The 13240-nt window shown below is 45.7% G+C and overlaps 1 protein-coding gene across 5 annotated transcripts; it reads right to left on the bottom strand.

Annotated features, from left to right (window-relative positions):
- Positions 1–614: 614 nt before the first annotated feature.
- On the bottom strand, positions 615–13240 carry HSD17B14 (hydroxysteroid 17-beta dehydrogenase 14). Of its 5 annotated transcripts, none has more exons than XM_082197080.1 (9): positions 13099–13240; positions 10656–10700; positions 9663–9763; positions 8860–8926; positions 7244–7335; positions 5878–5982; positions 5046–5113; positions 4069–4165; positions 615–2743 (listed from the first exon to the last, which is right to left on the bottom strand). In XM_082197080.1, exons 1-9 carry the CDS (start codon positions 13223–13225, stop codon positions 2579–2581), a joined length of 867 nt encoding a protein of 288 aa, XP_082053206.1. In that variant the 5' UTR covers positions 13226–13240; the 3' UTR covers positions 615–2578. The 5 variants fall into 5 exon arrangements, with proteins under 5 accessions (XP_082053206.1, XP_082053207.1, XP_082053209.1 ...); XM_082197081.1 differs by having other exon boundaries at positions 13086–13221; XM_082197083.1 differs by having other exon boundaries at positions 13028–13202.

Below are 13240 nucleotides of genomic sequence, written 5' to 3' on the forward strand. Positions count from 1 at the left end.
TCCCAGGATTCTTTGGGGGACGCCATGACTGTTTGAAGTGGTATGATACTGCTTTAAATGCAGACGTTATAGAATTAGTTTTAAATATTTTGGTTTAGAAGCCGTGTAAGCATTAAGCAATAGAAAATATATAAATTTGACACACACACATAACGACGACAACAACGACATTGTCAGAGGGAGTGACCACAACCCACCCACCCATAGTTTGACAGGAGACAGAGGGACTGAGGTTTTATGAAGAGGGTTGCTATATTTTCAGGGCAGTATTGTTGTACGTGTTGGCAGCCAGAAACTCAACATGTGAAGTTGCCTTCCCCACCTGCACTTCTCATGCAGCAGTGGCTGTTCTTGGGGGCATGGAGTGGCAACCAGAAATTCTAGCACGTACCTAGTCAATGAAGAGCTAATGCTCTGTTTCTCCAGGACATTAGTTAATTGGCTTGAAAGAAGCAATTAAGGAAGCCCTGGAGTAATTGATTTTGCTGCATGGACTGCTCATTACCGCAGAAGATGCTGGCTGTTCAACGCAGCTACCCCCCCCCCCAACAGAGCAGAGACACAGCTGCCTCTGGGGTGGGAACAGCTGTTAAAACAGGAACTGTGCCTTGGTCTCCTTGTGCACTCTTTATTCTGTTTATGCAGACATCCTTTTCCAAAGCAGCATTCACGGTCAGCCTCAGTTGGAGCAAAGATATGCCAGAGATCCTTTTCAAAGGGTTAAACACAACCACAAAATAGCCCTATTTAGATAGTATATATACTGCCCATCATGGAGATCTGGCTGTGTGTGTGTGTTTTAAAAAGGAGGGTACTCCTACAATTAATAGGCAGGGTTTTTTTATCTCATGGCCATGAGCACATTCAGTGGCTGATTTCTGCAAATCAAGCTATTCTTAAAGGAACAGGTGCAAGTCAGGGCATTCCACCCCCAGCCCACCTCACCCCTGATCAGATGGTCATGCTGGAAGTTCTCTTTGCAAACAGATACAATCAATCTACCCACATGGCATTTGAACAGAGTTAGAGGAACAGAACAGAAGCCTGGGTAAGGTGCAAAAGTTGGAACGAGGCCACAGAATCTAGTCTCTGACCAGGAGGCCCAACTCCTTTGGGTGGGTTCTCCGACTCGAATCATTTTAAAGCACTGTGGACACAAGGACTGGCTGATTTCACAGGATGGTTGTGAGGATAAAAGCTGCGGGGGGACAAGCCCCATAAGCTCGTCAATTTCTTGGAGAAATCAGGTGGGGTGGTGCTTTTTTTTTTAGATGATAATCTTTGTTGGCCAACAGCATTAAAGCCCAATGGGGCGTCACATTTTTAAGGCAGTCTTTTCCAACGTATTTATTTAACAAGCAGATTCAGGATAAGAATTTCCATGGTCCCTGATCAAAAGGCACATGTTAAATATAACAAAATCTTCTCCGCCACATGCTCAGCTTCAAGGTCCAGCTGACCTTGAGCATATTTGCATGACAAACAGGCCTATGGTGTTATCTAGGAACTCCTTGGGGCTAAGCTGTAAAACCTGTTTTCAGTATTAAGGCCTAGAACATGTAAAGCAATATTAAGGACCGGGTTGCCACTGTTCTTCTGACTATGCTCCTATGCCTTTAGCTCCATGGCAAACAGGGTTATTCACTGTTCCAGTGGGCCAGATCCTTTTCTCCCCTAGTCTTCAAAAGACCAAATTTGATAGGCAGGTGGGTGGACTACCCACCTGTCAAATGCCTGATGTCACAATTACATCACGGGGCTTCAAAGCACTGCTTATCTTCAGGCTCAAGATGGGCAGCGACTTCAAACCTGCTTTCTACAAGGACTGGCTGTGGGAATCTGGATCTCACAGCCGATCCAGCGATGCCTCTGCCTGCCCCACAGTTGACATCACAAATGGGGTCAGGTTTGGGACAGGTGGGTTTAGTTTGGGGAAAACAGCCTTGCAGGCCATAATTGGGTTGTGGGCCAGAGGTCCCCTTACTCCTGCCCTACATGGGAACATAAAAGTACAGTGGTACCTCAGGTTAAGTACTTAATTTGTTCCGGAGGTTCTTTCTTAACCTGAAACTGTTCTTAACCTGAAGCACTACTTTAGCTAATGGGGCCTCCTGCTGCTGCCGCGCCACTGGAGCACGATTTCTGTTCTCATCCTGAGGTAAAGTTCTTAACCCGAGGTTCTATTTCTGGGTTAGCGGAGTCTGTAACCTGAAGCGTATGTAACCCGAGGTACCACTATACTGGAAAAGCTTGAGCTGTTGCCTTTCTGCTTGCTAAGCAATTGTCAGAGACAGGTGTGAAAACCTGCTCTCTCTCTCTCTCTCTCTCTGTGTGTGTGTGTGGCGAAGAATCCCCTTCATCCTTGGGGCATATCTGGATTTGTTAAGTCTTTAAAAGTGCCACAGGGCTCTTACTGTTTTGGCTAAGACAGATAAAAACATAGTCGCTATCCTGCGGACGTTCTGTCTTTTTGAAAGGATGGCTTGAGTAAAATCAACACTGGAGCTGCAGCTGTTCTGATCAGCCCACCTTATCAACTAACCACTGAAGACATTCGTACTTTCTTTGCTGACTCCAACTAGTCTTCCAAGCTGGGATTCAGCTCTCTGTGGCTCTTCTGTGCGTATCCAAGTTCCGCTCCGCCACTAAGCACCAAGTTGATGCCAGTGCAGAAGGTGGCCTCAGAAGCGAGGTACAGAGCAGCTGCAGCACATTCCGCTGGGGTCCCCATTCTTCCCAAAAGCTGCAAATACAGTTGAGAGGGAAATCAGTATTTTGCACCTTATATTATGAGTGTGCACAGCCCATTCCTCCCACCTGGTGCTTTTACTTCATACTCTTAGCGTTCAGTTTAAAGAAGACACAAGTTTCTAGCCCCTGAGACTCAGTTAAAAAAAACACCAAAACAAGTTTCTAGTCCATAAATCTATGAGATCTCAAAAGTTAAGAGGTCAGGCTAAGAAGCTGATTAGTGAGACGTCCAATGCTTTGCATGACACTTTGGCTTTTCCCATAACCAAACAGAAAAATTGGCAGCCACGCCAGGGGTGGGTGGTCTTCGGCCTGCCGCATGTTGCTGAACTACAACTCCCATCAGGCCCAGCAAGCATGGCCAATGGCTAGGGGTGATGGGAGTGGTAGTTTAGCTACACCTGGAGGGCCACAGGTTCCTGACACTGGATCTATGCAGAAATAGCTCATATATACAAATGTCATTAATTTGCACACTATAGGGAGGTTGCAGGATCAGGGCTTCCTTGGTGCAGAGGTCTGGCCATATCCCCCCCCCCCAGGTGTTGGCTATGTGATAGGAATTTTGAGGTCTTTGATATGTTCGTAAGTGTACCAACCAAGCATGTACATAGATCAGCACAGGAAGACTGACCTGGAACCATTTTGATTCCCAAACTGTCCCAAACTGACCAAATGTTTTCTCTGCAAGGTCAAAGGAAAATGGAAAAGCCTCCCCATTGTCTTTTCCTTCACAAATCCTGTCTTAATGGTATGTCTATGTTTTAATAGGGTGTGAGCCTGTGACATGGCCCAGGAACTAAGTATTACAAAAGACTGGCCAGGCTACCCCAGCAATCCAATCAAATAACCTGCCAGACAGGAGATAAACAACGACAGGAGAAAAACAACATTCAAATTTCTGTTTAGACCGCCTTTTCTGTGATGTAGGTATGATGTATCTGAGGGGTGGTCTTAGGTAACACCCCTTATGTGATGTATGTATGATGTTTCTGGGGGTGGTCTTCATCTACAGGGTGGCAATTGCACACCAATTTTCTGGGTTCCTCTTCCTCTCCTGCGGGTGAGGGGAGCACCCTGTTGCAACAGATCAATAAAGATCAAGCTTACTAGTTGCTTTGCTTCTCAATATTCTCTGGTTGGCCTCTGTTATTCTCTCCTACCAATAGGGAACCTATGTAAGGACTCTATATGGGCTCTGGGATACCCCATAAGGGAAAAGGGCAATTTTTGTTTACAACACCTACACTACCCTTTTGTAGGATGGAACCTTTTCCCTTTAGCTACACCAGGCCTGTTTCCTCACAATGCACTTGCCTGAGCATCTATGCCTTCCTGGATCGTTGCTTCTGGGTCAGCTGTCTGGCTTGCAAGCTTCTCCCACATAGGAGTCCAGATATTGCCAGGTGAGATGCTGGAATTCAAATAGTTGGGGGTTTCTTTTTTAAAAAAAGAGGGGGGTGGAGAGGTAGAAAGCAAGGAAAATAGAGCAGATCCATTTCAAAATTAGTGAGGAAAGATGTCCCCCCTTTGTTATTTCCAGAAGTAAAGACTCCCATATTGACTTTAAATTTGATTCAGAGAGAGCCAGTGGTTAGAGTATCAGATTAGGACCTGGAAGATCAAGGTTCAAATCCCCACGCAGCCATGAAGCTCAATGAGTGACCTTGGGCCAGTCGCCAGTTCTCAACCTAACCTACCTCACAGGGTTGTTGTGAGAATAAAATGGGGAGGGGGGAAACAATGTACACCACCTTGAGCTCCTTGGAAGACAAAGGTGGTATATAAGGTAATTTATAATTATAATTCACAGTGAAATCTTATGCTTGGTTGCTAATGTCCTGCCAATAAATAAGTTGTGCTCCAGCTACATCCATTCCTGGAGACTGCAGATATGGCCAGGGTAACACCTGCCTGAGTTAAATCATGTCTAGATTTCAATCATGTCTAGCATCCCTGTACACGCCGGGTTGACATCCTCACTGAGTCATCCACCGTTACCCATTATTTCCTGGTCAAGCCACCTGCCAGTTCAGATGTGAAGTTAAGATCTATTTTGCCCCAATGTGTGCATCACATGGCACTTGCTAACACTGAACCGCATTTGCCATTTGCGCATTCACCAAGTCCGGAGGGATCCTTTCAGAACTTTGTGCAAAATCCTCTACATTTCCCATACTTTTGTTTGAAAAGGTGTCCAAACCAACACCCTGCACACATGGAAGGAGGAAAGCTGATCGCCCTGGAAGGCCTCGTGCACAACAGAACTTCACTGCCAGCTGCCACTACAGTACCTGTTGACTCGGACACCATATTTGCTCTCGTCGATGGCCATAGCTTTTGTCATTGCAGTAACAGCACCCTGCAAAGTCAGAGGCATTAATAGGGAGGGTTACCAATGGACCAGAGGGGAGGAGGAAATGACACTGCCTCTGACAGCATCTTGCTGTACAGAAAACAATCTGAAGCTTTTCTTGGCGTGTAAATTGACAATGTCCCTTGCGTTCCTCTGGCAAATGGAATGAAAGAAGGTATCGACAATTAAAAGTTGGCAACCCAAATAACAGGCCAATGATTTCTTACCGCTTTGCTCCCATCTTGGGTGACTTTTTTATTTTAATGATGTTGCAAATAAGTAATCCCACTGAATTACATCAACCACAAGAGGCTAATCCAAAACTGAATAGGTTGAAAGACAGAAGAGCCCTTAGTTAAATTATGGAATTCTGTTTTTTTAAAAAACGAAAAAACTGCACTGGTCATTTGTGTTTCAGGGAGGTTTAAGCCTGGTGTAATAAAGCTAGTCAATTTGTTTTGGACATGGTAAGCAAACACACACACACACACACACACACACAGAGGTTTAGACAGAATTGCCAACTGACCAGGGTGGGGAAAGCTGACTTGCTCCTGTGTCGTTAAATAGCAGCTGGATATGTGGAAATCAGAAAGTGGATTTTCAATGGCACAAAGGCAGGCACTATCATTTGGGATTATCCCTTGTGATTAAGAGCACAGAAGCAGATGCTTGTAAACAAAAGTTGGTGGCCCAATCTTTACAACCAGAAGGGGAGGGTGGGAAGGATGGGCACCTGAATCCAAGTTCTAGGTGTTGCTCTGGATTACCTTGGTTGCAACATATGGCACTGCATACTTCTGTCCAATGAGCCCAACAAGGCTGGCGATGTTGATGATGTTCCCTTTCGTTTTGCGGAGGTGAGGCAAGGCGGCCTGCTCGCAAGAGTAAAGATCCCAACAGATGAAGCTGCCTTGAATGGAGCCAGACCATTGATCTATCTAGCACAGTATTGTCTACTCCAGAATTGGCTCAGCTGGGACCCACCATTAACCCAAACATGCATTTAGGAACCCACTTCCAACTTGTTCTCATTGTGTGTTTGTTTGCTGGTAAGTGCTGCTGTTGCAACCCACTTTAGATCATCTTAGATCCCCACGTTGTAGAGTCCATGACCCACCAGCTGAAGATTAATGGTCTTGACTCCAGGAGTAACCAATGTGACCTCCAGATTTTGTGGACTCAACCCCAGCAAGCAACAGGCACAGATGATGGGAGTTGTAGTCCATCGACATCTGGAGGACACGCTTGGTCTCCTATGACTGAAGGACTTTCCCAGGAGGCCTACCCAATATTACCAGGCAGAGGGCCTTCTCGGTAGTGGCACCCGCCCTGTGGAACGCTCTCCCATCAGATGTCAAGGAAATAAACAACTACCTTACTTTTAGAAGACATATGAAGGCAGTCCTGCTTTGGGAAGTTTTTAATGTTTGAAGTTTTATTCTGTTTTTAGTCCTCTGTTGGGAGCCACCCAGAGTGGCTGGGGAAACCCACCCAGATGGGCAGGGTATAAATAATAAATTATTATTATATTATAATTATTACTTTAACAAGAGAGGCCAGGGATTAAAGCTGGTTTCTTTGAGAGCGGTTTAACAATCAACCCCTCTTTCCAGGGAGCTCTGCAGTGGCGTAGCGTGGGTTGTCAGCACCCAGGGCAAGGCAAGTAATTTGTGCCCCCTAACCTGTGGATTTGCGCCCCCTGACCCTAACCCCCAGATGTTGCGCCCGGTGCGGCCGGCCCCCCCTGCACCCCCCACGCTATGTCACTGGAGCTCTGGGAACTGTAGGAGGGGAAGATGAGTCTCCTAACGACTCTCAGCACCTGTAACAACTTGCAGTTCCCATGATTCTTTGAGGGAAGCCATGACTGTTTAAAGTGGCATCACAGGGCTTTAAATGGTGAAGTGTTCATGTGTCCCTGCCTTCTACCCCTACCAGTCCTAAGGAGCACAGCCACCGCTAGAGAAACAGTGATATAAAAAGACAAGATGTCATGCAAGGTGGAAAGAGACCCCCCCCCCAAATATCTCAGCAATTTCAGAACATTCAGTACAGATAATTCTCAGCCAGATGGACCAGTGGCCTGGCTTGGTATAAAGGCAGTATCCCAAGTACAAAACTGGAATCGCTCACCTTAGTGGCTAAGAAGCAGCTCACCACATTGAGGTCCATAAGGCTGCGGAACTCCTGTGCAGACATGTCATCTATGGTTTGGTCAGGAGGATCTGTTTGCAAGAAGACTCAACATTCATTGTCGTTCCTAAACCATCTTAGAGGGGATGTAAATATTACAGATCCAACATCAGATATAAAAATGAGAGTTGGGTGTCCCTTCCCCCAATGAAAAGTATCCTAATTAGTTTTGCTTCCTTTCCAATAAGGGCTTAGGTTTTGCTCCTTGACATAAAAGGTACAACACCTGCAAGGATATTCATGGGTCAGAGCTTAATCCCAGAAACGAAAGGCAGCTTGTGGAACAGAGCAGCTAGGAGACAAAAAGTTCCCATAGGCTGAACCCTCCTCACTCCTTTCTAAGAGCAGCCTTAAGCAAGCAACTCCCTCCCTCCCTCAACCTCAGTCCTCCATCTGCAAAATGGGGATAACAGTAAGCCTTGGAGCTGATGGAATAACTCATATGAAGTGCTTAGAATGCCCTACACCAGGGGAGGACCATGCATTCACTCAGTGGTAATCTGTTGGAGGCCAGAGTTGGTGAAAAGCTGGGCCACCACCCCCTTTTTCCCTCTAACTCCTCTACGCTCTCTTTCTGCTATCCTGTTGCCCGGGGTCTGAATGCAGTTTGCAGAGGGCTTTGCCCCCCCCTTCCCATGTCTCCCTGCCCCCTCCATCTCAATAGGCTTCCACCAACTTTCAAGAAAACAGCCCATAAGTTCTCCTCCCCAGTCCTAAACTGTCAAAGAAACACAGACATTCACTGTGATGGGTTTTAATAAATAATAATATTTTTTTATTTATATCCCACCCTCCCCAGTCGAAGCCGGGCTCAGGGCAGCTAACAACATAAAACCATTTCATTATAAAATTAATTCAAATCAAATTGATGGCAACCATTGGGCTAGAGTTCTGTGAAGATTGCCAAAGGAAGGAGTCAGGCTGTGCCCTGGCCAAAGGCCTGGTGGAACAGCTCTGTCTTGCAGGCACTGCGGAAAGATGTCAAGTCCCGCAGGGCCCTAGTCTCTTGTGACAGAGCGTTCCACCAGATTGGAGCCACATCCGAAAAAGCCCTGGCTCTGGTTGAGGCCAGCCTAACCACTCTGTGGCCTGGGACCTCCAAGATGTTTTTGTCTGAAGACCGTAAGTTCCTCCGTGGGACATACCAGGAGAGGCGGTCCTGTAGGTACGAGGGTCCTAGGCCATATAGGGCTTTGAAGGTTAAAACCAGCACCTTAAACCTGATCCTGTACTCCACCGGGAGCCAGTGCAGCTGGTATAGCACCGGGTGAATGTGATCTCGCAGTGAGGACCCCGTAAGGAGTCTTGCTGCAGCATTCTGCACCCGCTGGAGTTTCTGGGTCAGTCTCAAGGGCAGCCCCACGTAGAGCGAGTTACAATAATCCAATAATTCTCTTTGGTTTTGTAAAAAGACAACCACAAAGCTGTCTTTCCTCCGAGGTTCCCAGTCCTCGTGGCCGTATTGCCGTTGTTGATTAATCAAAGAGGGCCCCACCTCCCAGGAGACAACCATCCTGATTCTTCCCACGCCCCCCAAAATTTTGGAAACAACTCACGGCCTCCAGCATTGTTCACCAGGCAGTCAAGCTGTCCGTAAAGTTCTACGGTCACAGAAACCAAAGTCTGCAAGGAGGGGCATGAATATAATTGCCGCGGGAAAAAGAACAAAAAAAAACTTTACAATTTTAGAACATTCAGCTACTTGAACGAGAGTGAGGAGCTATGCCACTATAGCCATAAATCTCATAACTGTGTAGAGTAATATTTATAGATAATGAAAACACATAGATGTTTAAAATCAGAGATCATCAACTGATGGTTATGGAAAGATGTGTTCTTAGTTGCCTGCATAAGCCTGGTGGAATAGACCAGTTTTCAGCAGGTATTTAAAGGCTGAAACAGAAGGTGCTTTATATTAAATTACTTTATTTGGCAATTGCTTCTCTAACTATTGGAAATGTGTTTGCTCTATTCACCAATCACGTTTGGGTGACTTCTGCCTTTCATTTTTATCACATTTGTTACTATAAGGGTAAGCTTTTAAACACAGTGTAGCATGCATTAGTGTAGTATTTATTTAAGGCATGTATCAACATTGGCTTTAATGTTACAGCGCTTTGGGTCACTTTGGTGAGGAAAGCACTTAGCAAATAACAGGGAAATTATTCTGGATCTGTGGGAAAAGGTCAGACACAGACAGCAAGAGGAATGCCCCTAAAGGCAGAAAATTTAAATAACAGAGAGCTGGAATTTGGGGGAGGGCTTTCACAACCTGTTCAGCAAAGGAAAAGCTGGTCTTGGATGTGCCTGAGAAATTTCCCCAATTTAATACTCTTCTTCCTCCACAGTTTCAGCTTACCTTAATGTCTGTTTCACGAAGGACATCGCAGACCTCAAAGTGACCTTCCCCAGGCCCTGCAGAATCATTCAGCTCCTTTTCAATAACTTTTCCCCTTTCCCCTGCAGGAAAATATAAAAGCTCAGTCACAACTAGCAGAGTTACTGTGGCCTTCTGAGGAACAGAAGAGAAAGGAAGGACACACAGAGAACAAAGTTCTCCCCAGCCAGTGGACCCACAAAGTCCTATGAAGCCACTTCAAACTGCCACAGCTTCTCCCAAATCACCCTGAGAAACATTATTTGTTATGGGTGCCAAGAGTTGTTAAGAAATGCCCCCCCATTCCCCTCCCAGAGCTACAATTCCCAGAGCTCCCTGAGAAGAGGGACTGACTGTCAAACCACTCTGGAAACTGTAACTCTGTGATGGGACTGGGGGTCTCCCAGCAACTCTGAGTGGCTGGTGTTGCAACTGGCCCAGACTGTAACAAGAGCGAAGAAAGGCTGCCCTAGTGACATGACCCAGGTTTTAAATCCTCGCACAAAAATTCCACCGCACAAGTTGCTAGTTTTCAGGACCAAACACACACCTTTTTCCTAAATGAAGAAAATCTCCAGGAGGAAAGAAAGAGAGCAGGGCTGTATATTGCCACTTGAAGTGCAGTGTGTACGTTTGCTTTTGCAGCAAGTATGCAGGCAAAATTAGGTTCCCCCCTTTTCCTTGCAGGGCTCTTTATACAATTTGACACCTACGTGACAGACAGAAATTCAAAGGTGCAGCTTCATCACTGCATCTTTTGTAAGCCTGCACCTGCAGAATATCTACCTCTGCCACAAAACGGGACTGTTTTTTCCAGCCATGCTTTTCTTTCTCAACTTTCTTGGGACATTTTGCTGCCCTCTGCTGTCTTAACCTTGCATATCTCCTTTGCATTAGCCAAACCGATTTGGGAGTGAGAGACCGAGGGGGCCCTTCAACAATGAATGGGGGTAATGAAAGATTTCCAAGCCTCACCTTCAGATCCTGGGGCACAGAAGACTACTTTGGCTCCATGGCGAACTGGGAAGGAAAGTTAGGGGAAGAAATGAATGCAAATGAATATCCCAGAGGCCCAATTCTCAGACATGCATGCAACTCACTTGCTCAGGAGCATAGAAATCATCCCAGAGTCAGACCCTTGGGTCCATTGTTTACAGAGAGGTTCTCAAACTTTTTTTCTCTTACAGAATAAAAATTTGTTCACGCCACATCAATTTTTTAATTGACAAGAAATACATTGGAAAACAAAAAGAAACAACTCCTAGCAGTGCATAATTTATAACATAGAATAAAATACTTTAGGACATGGGGCATCCAGAAAGTATAAATTCAGCTGCAAAAAAAAAATATGACTCATCCCCAAAATATAATTATAAACAAGCCTCTTTGATATGTACCTTAAGTATGTATAATACAAGCCTAATGAGAGGAGTGAGCTTGCTTTTGCCAGGTAATCTTCTCATTTATATCAGGTCTAATTTGAGACAAATAAACTATCATCTCCTCATCAACACAAATAAATCTTTCTCTTTTCTGATCTTTCAAATTTGTCAGAGTTGAAAATCCCTGTCACAACAATATGTTGCGGAGAACTGTAGAAGTGTAACCAAAGCTCTTGAAAAGACACTATTTCTGGTTGTGTACCCCAAAAATAATATTTTGATACTATACTATGCTATACTATGCAGTTGTATCTTGGTTTTCGAACAGCTTAGTTCACAAACAACTTGGAATTCGAACGCCACAAACCCGGAAGTAGGTGTTTGAATTTGCGAACTTTTCCTCGGAAGCCAAACGTCCAGTGCGGCTTCCGCAGCTTACGATTGGCTGCAGGATGCTCCTGCAGCCAATCGGAAGCTGTGCTTTAGTTTCCAAACATTTCTGAAGTCGAATTGACTTCTGGAATGCATTCTGTTCGAAAGCCAAGATACGACTGTATTACACTATACTGAAATGCTTAAACGTTTCTTTGTCCTTGCATCTTCCTGTCACACTTGCCATTCTCCCTGCCACACCCTTTGAGAACCACTGACCAACACCAGCTGACAGACAGGGGTCTTTCCAAGCCTGAACTGGGAAGACAGAAACTGGACCTTCCGCATGCATCACAAACGCCTTCAAGAACTGCACTACTGATGACTGGCCGCGAAACATATGAACCTATTTGGAACTCAGATTCCTGTCTTTCTGCATCCTGCCAGAGACTCCCTGCCTTTAGTGACAAGCAGATATTCAACATATGCCTATCCCCAAAAAGGGGATGCGAAAGAAGGTCAGTTGCATGCCTACCTGTCACAAACTCTTAATTTAATTACTCCTTTTGTTCCCTGTTTGCATTCCACACTTACTTCCCCTCCAGCAAAAAGCCTACCAACCAAAGATATAATTTCAGGCATCTGATGAAAGAGATTGTAGTCCATGTTGATGCCATGATGAATCTTCTAATCTTTCAGGTGCCACAAGATTCATGTTTGCAGGTCAGCAAAACCAGCTTTTCTTATGCTTCCTAGGCAATCAGAGCCAGATGCTCCTTTTTTGGCTGCTCAACCTGTCTTAGACTTCAGATTAAGCCTTACCATCCAACCCCCTAGGCTCTGGCCATTAACAGTGGCGACTTACAGGTGGAAAATCACCAAGTAAAGCCACACATGTACAGAAATCCTGCCAGAAAAAGATGTCCACCTTGTTCTTTGAAATATGCGTATTTTGTCAGCCCAACATGTGAGAGGGCAATATTAGGAGGAAGATTCTCTACCTAAAGCCACAAAGGCAGAACTTTGTGCCTTTAACACAGGGGTGGAGAGGCCCCCACCAGTAATGACCAGGGATAATGGAAAATGTAGTTCTGTGACATCTGGAGGGGCTACAGAGTCCTCTTTTCCACTTTAAGAGCTTCACAGCAAAGTCAGCATGCCCTGCATTTCCTGGTAGGGCGACTGAAAAATTGCTTCAACAACACGTTCCCCTTTCCCCCACCTCCCCATTTCTGAAAAAGAAGAGCTCATGTCCGGGCACCAGTTCCTGTTTTCCGTTCAAGGGCTCAACACTGACCCATGCAGTAAAAAAACAACAACATTACAGAGAAGGGTAAATGTTCTTTGCCCTGCCTGAACTATGTCCAAAAAGTTTCGGTTTTGCAATAACGTCAGCATCGCCTCTGAACTCGTGCAGAGAACATTCCTATCAGAAGCAACTTCATCCAGTCCCTCTCCGATCTCAACACATACAGATTGGGGAACAAGGATTCCAGGCCAGCCTTCCTGGCATATTTGAGCCCCGGCACTTATTTGTAGAAACTCCTTTGCCCCAAACCCCAACCGCCGCCCCCCGGTTCCCTCCATCCTCACCAAATTCTCTCACGATGCCTTCGCCAATACCCCGCGTGCCCCCCGTTACTATGACGACCTTGCCCGGGTACCGCAGCCCAGTTGCCATTCCAGATGTTGTCGCGGCTCCTCCAAATCACGAACATCCAGCTGAACTTTGGACGCGGACGCTGCAACATGTGTTTTCGCCCATTGCGCATGCTCTGTGTCTCCGGGCATGCTGGGAAATGCAGT

Source organism: Podarcis vaucheri (genome assembly GCF_965113315.1).
Source record: "Podarcis vaucheri genome assembly, chromosome: 13".
In the NCBI taxonomy this organism is placed as follows: Eukaryota; Metazoa; Chordata; class Lepidosauria; order Squamata; family Lacertidae; genus Podarcis; species Podarcis vaucheri.

What these genes read in the sequence shown, in the direction of transcription:
- HSD17B14 (XM_082197080.1), bottom strand. Translation starts at nt 13,225, where the DNA reads ATGCCCGGAGACACAGAGCATGCGCAATGGGCGAAAACACATGTTGCA. An exon ending in GGTGAACAATGCTGGAGGCC is followed by an intron (nt 7,336 to 8,859) that starts GTGAGTTGTTTC and finishes TCTTGCAAACAG; the next exon opens with ATCCTCCTGACCAAACCATA. An exon ending in TATGGTGTCCGAGTCAACAG is followed by an intron (nt 4,166 to 5,045) that starts GTACTGTAGTGG and finishes TTTGAATTCCAG; the next exon opens with CATCTCACCTGGCAATATCT.